The sequence below is a fragment of the Spizellomyces punctatus genome (assembly GCF_000182565.1).
Source record: "Spizellomyces punctatus DAOM BR117 chromosome Unknown supercont1.9, whole genome shotgun sequence".
Lineage (NCBI taxonomy): Eukaryota > Fungi > Chytridiomycota > Chytridiomycetes > Spizellomycetales > Spizellomycetaceae > Spizellomyces > Spizellomyces punctatus.
In genome coordinates this window covers 192,870-210,622 of record NW_015971545.1, presented here as the reverse complement: position 1 = coordinate 210,622, position 17,753 = coordinate 192,870, and the positions used below count along the sequence as shown (strand labels likewise).

General features: G+C 47.7%; 6 protein-coding genes across 6 annotated transcripts; 2 read left to right on the top strand and 4 right to left on the bottom strand.

Annotated features, from left to right (window-relative positions):
• Window positions 1-96: 96 nt before the first annotated feature.
• SPPG_05450 (translation elongation factor EF-1, subunit alpha) lies at window positions 97-4,812 on the top strand (the record flags this gene model as incomplete). The annotated part of the gene is made up of 15 exons (XM_016753663.1): window positions 97-136; window positions 202-258; window positions 344-550; window positions 623-724; window positions 892-2,340; window positions 2,415-2,747; window positions 2,824-2,989; window positions 3,059-3,176; window positions 3,238-3,384; window positions 3,458-3,647; window positions 3,707-3,895; window positions 3,955-4,045; window positions 4,103-4,211; window positions 4,273-4,510; window positions 4,578-4,812. 15 exons carry the CDS (start codon window positions 97-99, stop codon window positions 4,625-4,627), a joined length of 3,486 nt encoding a protein of 1,161 aa, XP_016607234.1. The 3' UTR covers window positions 4,628-4,812.
• On the bottom strand, window positions 4,689-7,757 carry SPPG_05449 (uncharacterized protein). The gene is made up of 9 exons (XM_016753662.1): window positions 7,554-7,757; window positions 7,178-7,490; window positions 6,966-7,110; window positions 6,707-6,904; window positions 6,613-6,622; window positions 6,450-6,554; window positions 6,245-6,391; window positions 5,652-6,182; window positions 4,689-5,569 (listed from the first exon to the last, which is right to left on the bottom strand). Exons 1-9 carry the CDS (start codon window positions 7,585-7,587, stop codon window positions 4,821-4,823), a joined length of 2,232 nt encoding a protein of 743 aa, XP_016607233.1. The 5' UTR covers window positions 7,588-7,757; the 3' UTR covers window positions 4,689-4,820.
• A 10-nt stretch (window positions 7,758-7,767) lies between these two features.
• SPPG_05448 (uncharacterized protein) lies at window positions 7,768-8,447 on the top strand. The gene is made up of 2 exons (XM_016753661.1): window positions 7,768-8,152; window positions 8,218-8,447. Exons 1-2 carry the CDS (start codon window positions 7,870-7,872, stop codon window positions 8,298-8,300), a joined length of 366 nt encoding a protein of 121 aa, XP_016607232.1. The 5' UTR covers window positions 7,768-7,869; the 3' UTR covers window positions 8,301-8,447.
• Window positions 8,358-10,022, bottom strand: SPPG_05447 (uncharacterized protein). The gene has a single exon (XM_016753660.1). It carries the CDS (start codon window positions 9,870-9,872, stop codon window positions 8,529-8,531), a length of 1,344 nt encoding a protein of 447 aa, XP_016607231.1. The 5' UTR covers window positions 9,873-10,022; the 3' UTR covers window positions 8,358-8,528.
• A 1,983-nt stretch (window positions 10,023-12,005) lies between these two features.
• Window positions 12,006-15,381, bottom strand: SPPG_05446 (uncharacterized protein; the record flags this gene model as incomplete). Its single annotated transcript, XM_016753659.1, has 9 exons — window positions 12,006-12,346; window positions 12,417-12,820; window positions 12,897-13,171; window positions 13,240-13,294; window positions 13,357-13,789; window positions 13,860-14,342; window positions 14,400-14,497; window positions 14,557-14,660; window positions 14,731-15,381. 9 exons carry the CDS (start codon window positions 15,379-15,381, stop codon window positions 12,006-12,008), a joined length of 2,844 nt encoding a protein of 947 aa, XP_016607230.1.
• A 463-nt stretch (window positions 15,382-15,844) lies between these two features.
• SPPG_05445 (uncharacterized protein) lies at window positions 15,845-17,611 on the bottom strand (the record flags this gene model as incomplete). Its single annotated transcript, XM_016753658.1, has 3 exons — window positions 17,479-17,611; window positions 16,160-17,416; window positions 15,845-16,103 (listed from the first exon to the last, which is right to left on the bottom strand). The coding sequence occupies exons 1-3, from the start codon at window positions 17,514-17,516 to the stop codon at window positions 15,845-15,847; spliced, it is 1,554 nt and encodes a 517-aa protein (XP_016607229.1). The 5' UTR covers window positions 17,517-17,611.
• Between the last annotated feature and the right edge of the window lie 142 nt (window positions 17,612-17,753).

Genomic DNA, 17,753 nt, shown 5'->3' with positions numbered 1-17,753 from the left:
CGGCTCCAGGATGCAAGCAACACAAGCAACCCTTTGGATAAGTTGGAGATCCACAGATTGGCCAAACGGTTGGGTGCCAGGAAATAAGAGCTTAAGATGTCCCGGCATAGGAACATTAGGAATATAAATCTTGATGGTATCTTACCCTATGCGCAGAGATTCACTTTCGAGCGGTTTTCTTAATTCCGTTCATTCTCTCAGATGAATTAGACGAAGACTATGACGATGACGACTACTACGATGAGGAGGAATATGACGGTATGGGGGATGACGGTGCTATTCTAAAATGGCTGCTGTATGGGCATGGGATACGACAGTGTAATGACTTTTATCCCTACTGCAGGCGATTACACATACGAAGCCCAGGGGGGACACACAGTGGCATCATTTATAGATACAGAACAGAAGCCTGTTACAGAAACCCGAGGTGCCATTAACCTTGTCGAAGAAGTGAGAAACATTGTCGGTGATGATTTTCCAACCGAACAAATATCGGATGTATTGCAAGACAGCGGCAATGATATTGAGCGTGCTGTGAATTTACTATACGGTAACGGATAATGCAACGCTTATAGTACGTAAACTTTTGATACAGAACTCTGATTCTATTAACGCATATTAGACCAAGGTCCGCGGATCGCTCCTCCTCCTGGTTTCCCAGTAGCCCCACCGCCAGGATTTGCATTGAAATCGGATTCACGACAACCAGCATCGCGTATTGCAGGTAAGCACTTCAGGACTTTTAACAGTACGTGCGAAGGTGTGGGTGAAGGGTGCGTCTGCGTCTTGGTGATTACTGTCGAAGCATCCGGGGTATGCACAGTACGCCAATGCTTGCATCACACGAGTTGTTTTCAAGGATCTGGCGGTGACATCTGGAATTCCGTCCAGGTCTAAAATCCGACAAGACCTTAACGATCATTCAAGCTGAGGAAGATGGTGTCGCCTTCCGCACTGCCTATCCTGTAACGGTGGAGATTTCGAAACTCCCATTGAAGGATACCGGAACGAACTCCCAAAAACGTCAGTTGGTGGATGGGATCGAGTCGATGGAGAGTGATAGCGGAAAAACGATTGATGTTGAAACCAGCCGTAGCCCACGCCAAGTGGAGCAAGCATCCACGACAGTTCCCGATATTAAGGAACAGGCTGGTCAGACAACCCACTCACCGACGGACAGCTTTAGGCTCATCGACGCGCGTTCCTCAGCAAAACACGATGCCGTTTCGGCGACCAGTTCAGCTAATTCTATGTACGGCAGCTTGCCTGCACCAAGCTCTCTGGGCAGCAGTTTGCTATCGTCCCTGCCTGCGTCTGGACAGTCACTTGCGCCTTTTGCGTTTCCTCAAGGATTGGCAGGTGCCCCACCATCTGAACAGCGAGCTAAAGAAACAGCCGTATCATCGCTGTCACAAGCACAGCCGTTGTCATCACTCCTCCTCCAAAGTCCATCTTCGAACCTCTCTCAGACCAATTCGCTGTTCCCGCTGCAGCCACAAGGCACCCTCTTGTCATCACTTCATCAATCTACTTCTTCTCTAACAAAGAGCGGGGATGCAATTGGAGTGCTTGGCAACAGTTTAGCACCAGAGAATGCCGTCAAATCTGTCCCCTTTCCCGTTCCGGCAGTCCCACAATCGCAATCGCTATCGTCGCTGTTGAGCAATACTCGTTCACCTTCTGGGGCCCTTCCGCTATCTTCACTGGCCTCGGTCTCATTGGGAAATACTATGGCGGCGACACCGCTGTCTTTAAGCAATCTTTCATCACTCTCGGGTACATCTGGGTTACTGGGAGCCACTCAGAAATCATCCATCAATGACGCCCCAGGTCTGAGTCAATTGGCATCAAATTCCGCAAACATCATGAGCGGCACAGATGCCATTCGATCGGCGCTGGCGGCATTTTCGCTTCAGAGTGCGGGAAACGCTTCTGAGGGGTCTCTTGGAACTGTTCCAGCTGCGTCAACAAAGGAGCCCTTGTCCGTTTTCCCAACACCATTTAAAACCCTCCCAAACTCAGGAATTGGAAAACCGGATGCCGAAACGTCAATTCCCTTCAGCACGCCAAAGTCACAACCCGTCAGGCTGCCAACCACTATTCCGCTCCGCTCTTCCAAACCTCGACATCATAGCGACGCAAATGACGACCCACTCGTTGCAGCACCCTCGACCTTTGCTCAGTTTTTTACACACCACGAGAATGGAGACAAAACAAGTGCCATCTCTAATGATTTTCTGTCGTCCCCTTTTGTACCAGCAGACGACGTGGCGCCTTTTGCATTTGACGCACCAAGTCCGGACGATGTGGTCAATCAAGCAAGATCAAAAATAGGACCTTGTAAGTAGTTTGCGATGATGAAGTATCCGCACTGCACTCGCAATCTCTAATAGGCATGGACAATAAACGTACAGCTGGCAAATCTGCCAAGTTGCCCTCATCAAAACCCACACCTCAAATACGAAAGAAGCAAGAACCCATTCCAGAGCCAATGGATCAGCTTCAGATGGATCTCTCTGGATTGAACCTTGCACCCCCAAAATCGGCAACACTGGCACCACCACCAGCAATGGCAAGAACAGTTTCCGCCTCGAGTTCAAACTCGTCATTAGCGCCTCCTGCGATGGCTAGAACGGGGTCGTCCTCAAGTACCGGACGAAGCTCCCCGAAGCTCAAGCGCATCAACGTGGCTGAGGAGTACAAGAAGCGCAATGCGGAGAAGGAATCTTTAAATTTAGTTGTCGTAGGTAGGATATCCTTTTTCCTCTCACATATCATACCGCTGCTTGAACCTTGCCTATTGAGTAACTCGCTGTATCGCAGGACATGTGGATGCGGGTAAGAGTACTCTAATGGGGCACGTACTATATCTCCTCGGCGAAGTGAATGAGCGAACAATGAAAAAGTATGAGCGTGACGCGGAGAAGATGAAAAAGTCCTCTTTCGCATACGCTTGGGTTCTTGATGAAACTGAAGAGGAGCGGACACGGTGGGTAGTTAGTGGACCAATGTTATAGATTCGGGGTTCAGCTAACTATGTCTTCGCACTTGACGCTAGGGGTGTCACCATTGATGTAGCAATTACCAAGTTCCACACACCTCACCGAAAGTTCACTCTACTTGATGCACCTGGACACAGGGATTTTATCCCAAATATGATGTCTGGAGCTGCCCAGGTACGTGCTGGTAGCATAACCAATGGTTCATGCACCTCAACTAAAATACACGTTGTCAAAGGCTGATGTAGCGATCCTGGTAGTCGATGCTACACCCGGTGAATTTGAAACTGGGTTTGATTCTGGTGGACAAACAAGAGAGCACGCAGTTTTACTCAGAAGTCTGGGTGTTACGCAACTCATTGTGGCTGTTAATAAGCTGGACGTGGTGAGTTTGTTCTTTCCTTATTACCTACAGCACGAGGGAGTTGTTTTGACCAAAGGCGGGTATTTATGCAAAGGTTGATTGGTCAAAGACCCGCTTTGACGAAATTTCAGAAAAGCTTTCCCATTTCCTTTCACAAGTCGGATTTCGAAAGCAAAAGGTCGCGTTTATCCCAACCAGTGGATATACCGGAGAAAACTTGGTAAAACGGGAGAGCGATAAATTGAATGCTTGGTACAGTGGATCAACACTGGTGGAACAAATCGGTACGTGCTCAATGGGGACTTGATAATATGCTTTGACTTTAATCTGTGTCGCGATCCAGATGCATTTGAGGCACCCCAACGGGCTGTAGATAAACCCTTTCGCCTGTCGATTGCGGATTATTTTAAGGGTGGTATCGGCGCAGGCGGCGGAGGAGCTGTATCAGTCAGTGGGAGAATAGAAGCAGGGGGTATACAGGTTGGAGAAGTTGTTCTTGTAATGCCGATCAACGAGTACGGGACCGTACGAGGTGGGTGAGAATTTGGCATGTTGCTGTTTCACGCTTGATCTAATGTTCATCCCTAACAGCGCTAGAAGTGAGCGAAGAAGCGGTCAAATGGGCTGCTGCGGGCGATAGCGTCCTCATGAGTCTAACGGGTGTGGAGATTGCCCATATAAAGTGAGTCGTACACATAGTCTTACAGATGAACCGCATTTCTGACCATGTAATTCAAAGTGTGGGGAGCATTCTGTGCGATCCCTCTGCGCCGGTAGCGGTTACATCGCACTTTCGAGCACAGATTGTTACCTTTGATATCCAGATTCCACTCACCATTGGCGTCCCGGTATATAAACCTGTAAACTATTATGTTACCGCACTAGAACTAACCCAATGACCGTCGGCAGGTGGTACTCCATCACCAATCCCTTACCGAACAATCAACCATTACAAAACTGTCAGCCTTGCTGAACAAAAGTACTGGCGAAACCATCAAAAAGAATCCTAGGGCGTTACCGAAAAACGTTACGGCTGTTGTAGAAATCAAGACATCGCGGCCGATTTGTTTGGAGACGTTCAAAGATAGTAAGGAATTGGGACGGTTCATGTTGAGGGCTGGGCCTGTTACTGTTGCGGCGGGAATAGGTAAGCAGAGATTGGTTTGAGTACGGTTAGTTTTTCTTGGTTGGTCCTAACTCGCCCTACGTTGTAGTTTTGGAGATATTATCGTTCGAAAGAGGACTCCCAGTTGAGCGCACATAGCGAGTCCTGTAATACATGATAATGGGTGGAATGTGCTGCCTTCTTATGAATTGCGGCATGCATTTTTTTTACAGAGCTGTTCAACAGAAGATGCCAAAGCAGCACATGGATGACAATAGATAAACCCTTTGTATATTCAAGACAGGCCAAAAAACAAGAGCACCCATCCCAAAAAACCTAGTGTAGTACCAAATTAGGAAAACTTCCAGGCACCATTCTTTTTCAAACCGGGCATCATCCCGCCTCTAAATGTCATCATTTGACTCGCCATCGACGGACTTCCCAACGCGGCTCCCGGCGTCCCCAAGACAGATGTTGTTGCCACGTGGGGAGATGGGTACCCAGGGGTCATGGACATGGGAAGAGACGTATTCAACGTAGCCAAAGATGAGAGATTCAATCCAGCCAAACTCGAATATGGCATACCCAAAGTGGACAAACTTGACGTGGGAAGGCTGGTCAGGGGCGTCGTACCGACCAATCCACCTGGTGTTGAGACTCCCATGCCCGCAAATGTCGACGGTGTGCCAGTCGAAGTGCCAAGTTTTAGGTTTTGAAGGTACGGGTTGGAACTAAGGGGTGGCAATGGAGTGCCAAGCGGCGGTAAACTAGTTTCCAACGATGTCATCATGACTGAGGATGTAGCGACACCTGGACCGGAACTCGGCCCACCAAAACTAGTGGGTAGCACCTTGGATCGCGGGGGCACATAATCTTTTGCAGCCGCATGCGGTGGGATAGTACCTGCGTTAGTGGGGAACGCGGTTCTGCCGCCCAGATTGGACGGGTAAATGTACTGTTTGCGCGGTGGGAGGGTGCCCTTGAATGCTGGGTCATATTTGCGGAGACGGGACATGTACGAGGAGATGAGTGACTTGGGGAGGAGGTGGGCTGGGAGGGAGAGGGAGGCGAGGTGATGGAGATTCCAGAAAAGCCGTTTGGCTGAGCAACAAAAGAAGAAAAAGGGCATAAATTGTCCAGTCGGCAGCGCTGCATAAAAGAATGGCAGTTTTTGGCCACATACCTATACTCAGTTCCTCCGTTGAAATCTCTCCACTCCCTTCCTCAAACCGTTCTTCCTGCATCGCTTCCAATTCGGCCAAAAGGTCCTTATTTAATGCCAAAATATCCTCCAGCGACATCTTGTCCAACCCCTTCTCCTGATCTCCTTGATCTGATTCTCCCTCCTGAGCTTCCTTTAACAAATCCTGAACAGACAAAACAGCCTCGAGATCTACGCCTTCATCTTCAAGTATCCGTTTGCCTTCCGCATCCAATCGAGCTTGATCAACCAGTTTTTCTATGCCTTCGAGATTATCAACGCGAACTTCCACTGTCGAGCCCGTCCCATCCCCATTTGTCGCCTCCAACTCATCTCCTCTATATATCCGCGCTACCTCTGGTACAGGTGGCTCGTTCGCATCGCCTTCGGGTTCCAGTATAACAACTTGACCCGGCTTTAGGTATTTCACGGACTCGGCTTGGGACAGCGTGGCTTTGGATGTGTCGACCATGGGAGCAAAAGTGTAATACGGACCGTATTCCACAAATTCAACTAAACAGGTAATTGTCAAAACTTGCTGTCAAAAGAGATATTACTTTGGGATCGACGCAAACCTGGCGCAGGCTCATTCCGTTTGTGCCGGCTTTTGGACAGGGTCCGCCCAGCAATCAAAGAAGGGTGCACCAACGACTTTAACGGAGGTACTTGTGTTTGATCTTCAGAGTACGAGGGTATGATATTGACTTTGCCAACATCCTCAACTGGCGGGTACAAGTTAGCCGCGTTCCAGAAAAGTGGCTTCTCAGAGCTTGCACCTACCCAGTTGTATATCGTCCAATGGCTTGGTCTGTGCACTGGAAAAGAAAAATGTGCCGTCTGGTCCGCGCTGACATAATGAATATTTCTGAGGACGGAAAACCCGCTCTGTGTAAACAAGATGAGCATAACCTTCCCTTTCCGTCGCACGAATAGAAAAGCGTACCTTTCACCTCCTAAAACGAACCAATCGATAGACAAAATACAAAAGGTCAGATAGTACCCCAAGCAATGACGAAAACGCGAGTCCCAAGACGCACCGCAGCTTTCGCCTTGCTCCTCGTCGTCTTGAAGTAAGGTGAATCATCGGGCTCAACCGTCAAATGTTTTGGAAACCGCTCATACTGACTATTAATCAGCCGTGTGCCGAATTTCCATAACCGTAAAGCCAATTGATGAATGTCGTCATTGGCAGGGTGATATGACATTGCATTCTTCATGACTAGATCAAAGTCATCCTTTTTGCAGAGCGTCAGTGATATGAGGCGTGAAAATCCGAGCGCTAGGACCAGTGCTTACCTGGAACTCGCATAAAGCACGATAGGACCGTTCAGCGAGTTTCTGTTCCATTGTTCCAAAGTCCATGGGCTTTTTGACGAGTTCGAGGTACTTTGAGTCGGCCTCGACGTTGACAGGGCGGGAAAAGTAGCCTTCTTCGTCCTCACTAGTGTCCAAGCCCCAATCTTTAGTGCATATCAAGTGGAGTGCGTAAAGAAAACACGAAAACATACCTCGAGAGAACTACCAACAACTTTTCCAAAACATCGTACAAGTCATCGATATCCGGTTCAGGGTCCTTTTTGTCCTCAGGTTCCGTTACGCTCTGTTTTCGTGGCCGACCTCTCTTTCGAGGTGTGGTGCTCGGTGCTTGTGATTCTGTTTGGACTTGTTGAGGTGAGGTGTGGGGGGAGGTGGTTGGAGATGCTGTAGGCTGCTCGGCGGGTGCTGGTGAGACGCGGTCACCATTGGATGGTGGATCTATCGCGGAGCTATCGGGAGTGATTGGCTCCTCATTGGTGTCCTCATGGCCATTTTCGTCCGAATCTGCAAAGAACGAGCGTTAAACAAACTCTTTTTGACGCGCGCACACAGCAAAACGTAACATACGTTCAGCTCGAGAACGTTTTCGCCGTGGAGGCATGACAAGACGCCGGTATTATTGAAAGACGAATAAAGAGCTCCACAGGAACGCTCCAGACGATAAACAAGCCCTCGAGAAAATTGCAATGCAAAAAGTAGGAAAAACAAAATCCAACTCGGCCACGACAAATCACGAACCCTCAACCTGTGTTCTCGACGCTGGTTCAAAGCCGAGGTCACGTGACAGATCCCCTCGTCCGAATTCCCAACTGGGGAGATACTCACTCAGAAGCCAAATCCTGCGTTAATTACCTCTACAATTCTCGATCGCTTTGGGGCAAGAATGACAGACCCACCTTCTCCAAACCCATCCTCCGCCCACGTTCCCCAAACACTCAAAACCGCCTTCCCACAAGCCCGTGTCAAAACCATAATGCGCGAAGACAAGGATCTATCTGCAGTCTCACATGACGCCGTCTTTGCAGCGACATTGGCTACCGAAATGTTTTTAGAGTACTTGGTTGATAAAAGTTTTGAGAATACCAAGAAGGAGATGAGAAAGATTGTTAGTTATAAGGATGTTGCGCGGGCTGTTGGTGATCATGGAGAAATGGCATTTTTGGAAGGTGAGGGAGTGTGATCTGAGTATGGCATGGAGATGATAAGCTTACACCCCTTGGACGTATATCAGATGTGATTCCCCCAACATTGTCCGTACGACAGGCCCTGGAAAACAAGGCGAAAATTGATAAACAGCGAGATGGGGTTGCATAGTGGCCGAATGTAATAGTGCGGAGAACCGTATCGACTTTTCCGCATTGTGATCTTGTATATAAGGTTGGATGTGGAGAGTATATAATAGAGAGTCTCAAAAGACTAGAGTAATACCCCAAGACCGAAATTTCACAAACAAAAATCGACAAGTTGTAAAATGGGCTTCATGTACAAATGCGAAAAACAAAACAAACCCAAACCCAAACCCCAACCCCACATTCAACCAGTCTATACTCCAAATCCAATCTGCGATCTAAAGTGCTTTTGCAGCATGTTGTGCTTAATCCCCACTCTCGCCTTGTACTCTTGATTCCGATACAAGACCTTCTTTGCCTCCAATCGTCGTTGATGTGCCGCAACCGCTTGTTCATACGGCGTAGCTTCGTATCCCAGCATTTTATACTGTCCCACCAACCGATGGATCAATACGGAGTCGCGTGAATCCTCGGGTTTGAGATTCTGTCTCCAGAATCGGTTGAACTGGCGATGACCCAGTCGAACTCCACTGGGAAGGATGAGTTGGGTTTCGTCAGGTGATATACGGATGGAACCTAGTGACTCGGATAAATCGCCAAGTTCCTCTTCTTCGTTCTCGTCACTGCCCTCTTCAACATCTTCCCATTCTCCATCTCCTTCCTCTCCTTCCTCGGCCACTTCATCAGGGTACGTTGAGCTAAAGTCGTAGAAATCGGCAATCTCAAGCTCAGCGCCATCCTCGTACAAGATTTTGCAGTGGCCCTTATCGACCATGTGTTTGCGCACAGCTTCCAAACTATGCATCGCCCGTCCTTTGCCATTACAGTACAAACATACATGTCCTACCGCAACCTTTTCGCCAAGATACTTTATCAATCCTTTCAGATCAACCAGGTACTCAATATCGGGGATGAAAAAGCTGTGCGCCTTGGCCATATGCTCCATATTGTTTTCAAAAGACTGCGCAGAATGCAAACAGAACAGACAGTCCAGTTCCGTAAGACGTTCGGCTTGTTCGGCTTTTCGAGCAAGAATGTCCAATACTTGATCTTGTGATGTGGCATTCGCAAGCTCAGCTCTCCAATTCTTTTGTGGAGCTGTGGCGGACCCACTTGAACTCGAAACACCAGAAACCACATTCGACGCCTTTTTCTCGGGTCGACTCAAAGGATCTATGCCTTTTGCTTTCAACTCGTTGAACCGCACCTGAGCGTCCTTGTGCTTTTTGCTACCCAAATGATTCGAATAGGCATTCTGACTGGAATACGTTTTTCGACAGGCAATACACTCTGCAACAAACGCATTCCGGGTCTCATCTTCCTCATTCTTGTGTTTCTGCTGTTCTAATCTAGCCGCAAAATTCTCGGCAGTAACAGGTGGCAATTCGGCAACCTTGCGTTTAAGGTTGTATCTGTGCCAGTCGGTCCGCATGTGATCTCGTTGGGCATCGGCGCTTCGGAAGGCAACGTGGCAAGCTAGGCAGGTGAAGAGATGCGTTCGGGAGGCGGTCGTGGCCGCTGTGGACGCCCGAGAAAAGTCGGAAAAGTCAGAGGCGGTGTCTGAAAAAACTGAGGATGTTTCCACGTCGGCAGCCATGATTGACGACAGCGAATCGGACAACAAGACAAGTGTATAAAGCGTTTCCTGCTTTCGAAATAGTCAAATTCAAACGTGACAACAAAAAAGCGGAATCCCAGCTTGCCCCACAAAAGCAGAAAGGAAAATGCAGTCGGGTGTTGAAAAACTAAAAGCTGTGGAGAAGTCAATGCCCTCGATTTGTCACCTCGTCACCATGACAACAAACAATACATGGATCTGACGTGGGCGAATATGAGACTTGGTGCGATAAAGATTAACATTCATCGCCGACATTTGTTGATAGCGATCAACGTCCGCATCGCCGGCAGACTGTGAAATTGCGGAAGAAGACTCGCTGAGTGAATCCAAAGGATTAGATCAGCTAGCTCACAGAGCACACCACACAGCCTGTCAGCATGAAGGCAGGAAACGAGCCGTCGCTTTTGTCAACGGCAAAAGATGCAGCGGGAACTTCACCCGCCATAACAGTGGAACTAATCTAATCATAGCTCGCTGAAGCAATTGGAGGAACAATTTAATTCTCGCCTCAACTTGCTGGAACAAAAGTTGTTGGATAAACGCCACCGCCTAGAACGAGCAGAAGCAGAAGGCCAATATCACGATGTAAAGACCTTTACAAGAGATTTACGCAAAGCACTCCCTCATTTCGATGGAACAGACCCCACGGAACGCTACCGCGCTTTATCCGGCGACACGGAAGCTACCTCAACTGTTCAAAACTTTCGGCTGAAATGCAATTGACATTGGCAGTGTCAAACCTTGAGGGTATGGCCGCTCTCAAATGATACGAATTTAAAGAACGCCATCCAGATGCCGTTACGGATTGGATCACTTGTAGAGATTGGTTTCTTGAACCGACTTTTTGTTGATGGGGCCGAGAACTTGCTACATAGACAAGAGTTGGAACGTATCCGATAAGCAAACTTTCCGGATCTCGTTACCTTTCATCGCGTTTTTGACGAACATAGGTTTCGCATAAATCTTGCTGATTCTGAGGCGAGAGAGTACTATATCAAAGCGTTGCACCCAAAAGTGTTGGAGGAACTGTTCCTTTCTATTGAAGGACCTCTCCGTAGTCATACCCTGGAATTCCTTATAAAACGCGTTGTGGATGTAGTAGGGAATTTTAAGAAACTCGAAAACTAAACCCAGACTTTCAACAAGAGCGGAGACGATGAAGCCGAGGCCGGCGGGAAGGGTCCACAGAGAAAATCGCAACGGCCCTCAAAGCAAGTGCGGTCACTGCGATAAACAAGGTTGACTTTTGGAAATCATGTCCCTTTACTTGATTCCAAAAGCGACAAAAGTAAGAAGCATACCAAACTGAACGCGAATAAACTGAGAGCCCATACTACGAGGACGACAAGTAACTAAACAACAAGATCAACCTCGGAAAGCCAAAAACAGTACCTATACGCAAAAGGCAAAATGTCATAATGGACACCGTAATTTCAACATATGGACAACAACCGGGATACCCAACTGCGAAATGTTTTTGTATATACCATTTCATACCAACTATACTCTGAACAACATTTAGAAAAGCGGGCTAAAGCTGTGCAAGCCGAGAATTTTAGAGGTGAGGTGGCATATACGGATAGTATGGATCGTGTTTGAAGGTATGTCGTAAATAGGAGGCAGAGAGAACGTTTGTATCAAGTGATGACAGAGTGAAGAGCAATTTGGCTAAAAACGCTTATTTAGAGATCAAGAGTGTATTGTAAGAGTATATGTAGTTTTTTGTATGCAAAAGTATCGTAATAGCAATATAAAACAAGAGTAAATGTTGTTAATAAATTTAATTTCGGGATGCACTTGGGTTATACGTTTTTTTCTTTTTGTAGTTTTTAATTTTGAAAACATGGAAGGGGTTTGTTTATGTTTTTTGCAAAAATCATGTCGAAAATATTTTCCCCCCACGTAGAAACAAAATGCACAAAAAAGAAACCCCCCAATACGCTCATGTAATGCATAGTCTACCGTAAAGAAAAAAATCTAGTATGTAAAACAAGGCTATATCCCGCTATACACAAAAAAAAAGAAATGCATTCATCTAAAAGTCTACCCCCAAATCCCACCAACAAAAACTATATAAAAAACCTCTTTTACACAAAAAAAAAACAACAAAATCTATGCATCCATAAACAACCTAGCCCGATTCCCAACCTCAATATCATCCACAACCATAAACCCATTATACCCATTCCCAATAACAGTTTGTCCAGGCCCAGCACGAGGAGGTTCCTGCCTAATTTTCTTGTTAATTTGATTTTTCTTTCGACGATCTCCGCATTTGCAGATTGTTACGAAAAAGGATATCGTTTGATAAAATATGACTCCGATCAGACGGATGGCGCTTAGGCCTGCGCTTGCGTAGAGGAGGGAGACGAGGTATGTGTCGGCTATGGAGGCTTTGGTTTGGGTTACGACGCCAAAGACTATTGCGTTGGTTGCTAGCCACCAGAGAAGGACTAATGATAGAGTTTAAATAAATCCGTACGATAAACAACGTTCGAAAAAGGTCGAAAGACAAATACTCACGGTTTGTTCTAAAACTCTTGTAATCATCTTCTTGTTTCACCCTAGGATCCACAGCACTGGGTACCTCAACCACCCGACCAGCACCCAACTCTCGCACACGATCCATACCACCCCGCCAAACCCCATCCACATCCCCCCCACTCAAAACCTCAACATCAGCCACGACACTCCCGTCTTTATTTACACCCACAGCCACCTTTGGTAAATCGTTGGAAGCGTTATCCCCCTTGGTACCCCAGGACACGTCGTGGATATTGCAGAGAGCGTAAATTTGGAGGACGTTGATGTAGGAGGGGAGGAGGAGTAGGTATTGGAAGAGGCTTGTAAACATGTGCCAAGGATCGCCTTGCAAGACAGAGCCGAGGAGGTAGACACCATAAGTCGCCGAGAGACCAATAATGTAGCTAAACGCAAAAAAAAGGATCATTCATAACCATCCCCTAACCAGCCAGAAAAAAAAAGCGCAGTGACAATACAAACCTCATTCCACTCCCAATCTCAAAAGCCCCACCCAGTCCGCTTTTCGCTTTTGCCAAATTAAAAATCTTGTATCCAAGTAACGCAAGCATAACCAATCCAATGAACGCGAAAAAGACCATAGAAGCTTTGTAAATCCCTTTCGAAGCTTGTGGTCTGTTGCCCAATGAGGCGATAAAGAGGACCGCGAGAAGGACAGGGTAGACAAGGAAAAAAGCTTGAGCGACGCGTTCGGGGACAATCGACTTGAGTTCCGAGGAAAAGAGAAAGTAAAAAATCTATTTTTTTACAGTGTGGTTAGATAAAAGAATGAAAATGTTTTTTTGGCCAGATATGGAATACGTACGATGGCAAACTGGGATGGACCGAACCAGTTGAATAGGAGTGAGACAAGTGAGTAGCTAGAGAAAGAGAATGATTAATGTCCATACACACTTTGCGAAAAAATCAAGGCAAGACTTACAATGCTTGAACCATAAACGCCAGTTTCCTCCCAATAGAGTGCCGAGTAGTCAAGGTACGGCCAATATTCATAATAGCATACACCTGCGCAAAGAAACTTCCATTTAACCACCGTCGTCGTTGGGCAATAAACTCTGGCACACTATCGGGGACATCGGTTTCTGCCGCAGCTTTGGAAACATAGTGCAACGTCCATTTGCTCAAAGGTTTAGCAACGAGTTCCAATGCGAGAATACGGTCTTCGGCCAGATACAAATTTGCGCTAAAGATCTCTGTTGGGGAATTGGTGCTCGAGGTTTGGTCTTCTCGACGTTCGCCTTTGAAATACGAGGCAAGCGGACCGCGATTTGGCATGTTGTCGAGAAGAGCCGTGTAGCGGTAGGCAGAAAATGCACCAGGGAGTACACCAATGTAACCAAAGACAGATTCGAGGGCTTTAAAAACATCATGTCAGTGCTGATTCGAATAACAATTTTTCCAACAACAACTAATGGTTTCCATTACCTTTATCCAAATGATTACTGATTTTGTACTCAAAGTTTTGACTCGCTACCAACGGATTCAACACGCCTCGCCATGTCATGCCAACCTTGATCTCCCCACACGCACCGGCAATAAGAGGGTTTCTCTCAAAGGCCTTCCAAAGCCTATAAATGCTCCCTGCCATCGGCCTCGTCCCAACGTCAACCAAAAGACAGACCTTTGGTTTCAAAATTGGGCAAAAAGCATTAAAGAACCATCGATGCGAATTAATCTTTTTGGCATTGCGTTCCTTCATGCAGAATATGAATTGGACAGGGGGGATGCCGTTCGATGTGGTCCAAATTTGAAGAGCGGGGTCGAGGACAAGTTGGGCGGTGGATTCAAAAATGTGGGCTGTGGTTGGGGTATTGTTTACTGCAAACTGGGGCAGGCCTTCTTGATACACTCCCATGGTTTGAAGAGCGAGGAGAACGTTGAGGTTGCACTTTTTTCGGCCGTCCGCGACTATGAGAAACTTATCGTTAGTCTTTTGCACCACTAAAAGTATGACATGTGCATTACCTAGCACGACGACAATCTTTTTCCATCCGTCAACATCCCAGCCCCATTTGCGCTTTTGGCAAATGTACTGTATGTTTTGAAAGATGCCAAACAATGTTCTTTTTGGTATAAATGTCAGTTGGGTTCACAGTGCACGCCAAGTTTCCCATTTACACACCTGTTCAACTCGTTGATTCCCTCATTGTACATGGTGACTACAATCGCAATCTCCGTTTCGCGACGGTACTCGGCAGCTCGCAGGGTATATCCTGCTTTAACAAACTAGTACCAGTAACACACTTGATCAATATATCATTTCCATCACAATTGATACCGCGCACGATGCACTCACGTCATCCGGATCGGTCGTTGCGGCGGTATACTTTATCTTTTCAAATTCGTCCCCTTTGCTAAACGCAACATTCTTTAAAAGCGATTCTGGCAGCTGCTCTCTAATGACAAAATTTCCCGTCGATGGAAGCTTGACAGTCTTTCTCCTCCGTGGTCCGACAAGCGTCCCGTAAGCATTGGCGGTTGGTGCCCGTCGCTCCATGTGCGGGGCCGGCGACGAGAGCGGCAAAAGGGTATCTGATGTATCCGTCCGAGCCATAATAGAGCGCGGCTGTGGTGCCAAAACAGGAGAGAGTTCAACGTCATTTGAACTTGATCGTGTTGCATCCGAAGCGAATGCAACGCCCCGCGTCGCCTTTTTTGGAGGACGAACAAGACTGGGTGATGGAGGTGTGATGTCTCCGGATGGAGGAGGAAAAACAGCTGCATCGAGCGAGTCCCAAGCACTTTGCGAACTTGTCCTTGGAGGGAGTTCCAAGTTTGCAGACATGGGGGAAGGTGACCTGTACAATACTGAAGGAGGGACGTTGGAGCGAGGAGGAACGCTTGGAGTTGGGGATGAGACCGGAGAGCGGTTATAGAGTGGATCGTATGGACGCTCTGGTCTTGAAGGATGTCCGTACGAGGTGCCGTTTGCCGTTGCTTTTGACATGACTGACACTTCTTGTTTGATAATTGTCCCATTAATAACGAGTTTCCATCAACGACGTATGTTTTTGAGCAACTTACTCGTTCACACAAGTCCTGCTTGCTTCTGCTACTTGCTGCTACTCTGGCTTTCAACCTTTTCCCACACACACGCACTCCCAAATCCTTCTTGCAATAAAAACCCTTCTCTCCAACATACAAATCCATTTGGAAGACTAAGCAATAGTAAACATGGAAAATAAAAAACTTTAGCGGCCGAACAAGAAAGGAGATGAAACACTGCATCACATCAAAATTTAATTTCTTTTGCGCGTTTTTAAAGGGAATTATGGAATTGGAACGTGGAGATTTTTCATGAGTGTTCGTGTAATGGATATCTAATAGCCATTGCAACAGAGTAGGGGAGTGTGTGCGATGACATGTCTTTGTAAACGAGCAATATCCAAAAATTATTATCATACATGATTTCATCTCCATCCAACAAGTCCCCTCCGTCCCCACTCTTCTTGCCCTCTGGGAGGTGGCAGAATAAACCGGGGCTTGTCATCCTCTTTTGCATAAGGATGGTACCTATCGCCATGTAGAGATCGCTCACGATCACGATCACGCACATGGCGTTCAGACTCTACATCAGAATCAATGGAATTTCGGTGCGTATCGACCGGTGGTGACGCGTACGGCGATGTCGTTACAGGTACATCGCTCGTCTTTGAGTTGCTTGTTGAGCTGGCAATGGGAGCAGCAGAGGATACGGGCGCGGATGTCGGGGGAAATGTGTATACTCCAGGGCTACTGCCCCGTCGCAAAGGGGAAAAGGATGCAAGGACAGAGGGAGGCGGAAGGATCGTTTTCGGTGATGTGCTCGCGGCATTGGACAATGGCGAAGCAGATGGTGGCGCCACAATGGATCCACGTGGACTGCGGTCACGTGTCTTGCTGGAGTGCTCGCGGCATTGGACAATGGCGAAGCAGATGGTGGCGCCACAATGGATCCACGTGGACTGCGGTCACGTGTCTTGCTGGAGTGCTCGCGTTGCTGCTGCTGTTGTTGTTGTTGGTAATAGTGTTCTTCCGCCGCACGGCTCATGTCTGTCCGGAGATCGAGCGGGTGTTGGCGATGATGGTGTGGGAGGTGATGCGATGGTGGGGGCGGATGGGATGAAGAGGAAGGGACAGATCGAGGTCCTTTATCTGCGTCCCTGTCACTATTGCTCATTTTGCCATCGCGCAGCAAACTCTCAATGACGCGTTGCTGCATGTCTTGTGTTTTTCGAACGTCCCGCAGTTCGGCCATCAAATCCTGCACATTGGTCTGAAGATGCGAGAGCTGCTTCATGATCATGCTCTGTACATCCTGCATCATTGTCAGAGTAGACCCTCCTTGCTCCATGCGACTAGCAGCAGCAGAAGTCCCAACTATGGGCTGCGTTGGCGGCAATGGGTAGGGAGGCGGATGACTGTACACACCCGGCGGGGGAAGCGAACTGTAGTGGGGGGATCTATCCACTGGAGACATTGGCGAGTGGGGTGAGGCGCCAACAGTGGACAAGGGCGGACTGCCCTTGCGTTGGTGGTGGTGGGGTTGGGCATTCCTCTCTGACATGAGAGCGACCGAAGGCGGTGCAGGTGCAATGGGGCGTGAAGCAGAGGCAACGCCCGCTAGCGTCGTGGCCGCATGTAGCTCATCGGCAGCAGAAGGGAACCCACTGATTTGGGACGTTGACAGCAGGCGATCTTGCGCCGACTTGCGGCGAATTTCACCCAACAAGTCGGGTCGGTACCGAATGAATTTGGGATGAGAAAATTCTCGTGGCTCTGCTTCCCGTTCCGCATCGGTCATGCCCGCGTGACGATGGTAGGAGCGGTTGGTCTTGTGGAAGCCGTACAAATTGAGTTGACGAACAAAGCTGGTATAATTGTTGTGTTTAAAGACTTTGGGGAGGACGTTGCGAGAGAATTCTGCAGAGTCCATGACGAGAAAGGACGTTCCCAATGAACTCCATCGAATCAATTGCTGATAATCCTCGTCCTCGAGGATTCTTTGTAGAGACAATAAGTTTGCTTGTTCCCATTTGCCATATGCGCAGTCTTGAACACTTACTTGTACAGCTTTTGTATAAACGTTGTCTTTTGAACCATTGCTTGTTAATGCCAAAGTAGTATGCTAAAAGCCCGTATTCATCAGTACTAAAAAAAAAAAGAAAACGCTGGCAGCAAGCAAGCAAGCAGAAAGAAGGGGGGGAGAACAGAAAGGGCACTCCATTTATGTTGTGGGAGGGGGGGGGGGGGAGAATTGAGTTTTAGACTATTGTCACACCAACCCTAAAGTTTGATAAACGGAAGGTTCCTTTTCGGTCTTTTGAGAAGACGCGTCAT

Coding starts and splice junctions, on each gene's coding strand:
- SPPG_05448 (XM_016753661.1), top strand. CDS start 7,870: ATGACAGACCCACCTTCTCCAAACCCATCCTCCGCCCACGTTCCCCAA. Junction 8,153..8,217: donor AGAAATGGCATTTTTGGAAG/GTGAGGGAGTGT, acceptor GACGTATATCAG/ATGTGATTCCCCCAACATTG.
- SPPG_05449 (XM_016753662.1), bottom strand. CDS start 7,587: ATGCCTCCACGGCGAAAACGTTCTCGAGCTGAAC. Junction 7,491..7,553: donor AAAACGTTCTCGAGCTGAAC/GTATGTTACGTT, acceptor CGTTCTTTGCAG/ATTCGGACGAAAATGGCCAT. Junction 5,570..5,651: donor AACGGAGGAACTGAGTATAG/GTATGTGGCCAA, acceptor TTTGTTGCTCAG/CCAAACGGCTTTTCTGGAAT.
- SPPG_05447 (XM_016753660.1), bottom strand. CDS start 9,872: ATGGCTGCCGACGTGGAAACATCCTCAGTTTTTTCAGACACCGCCTCT.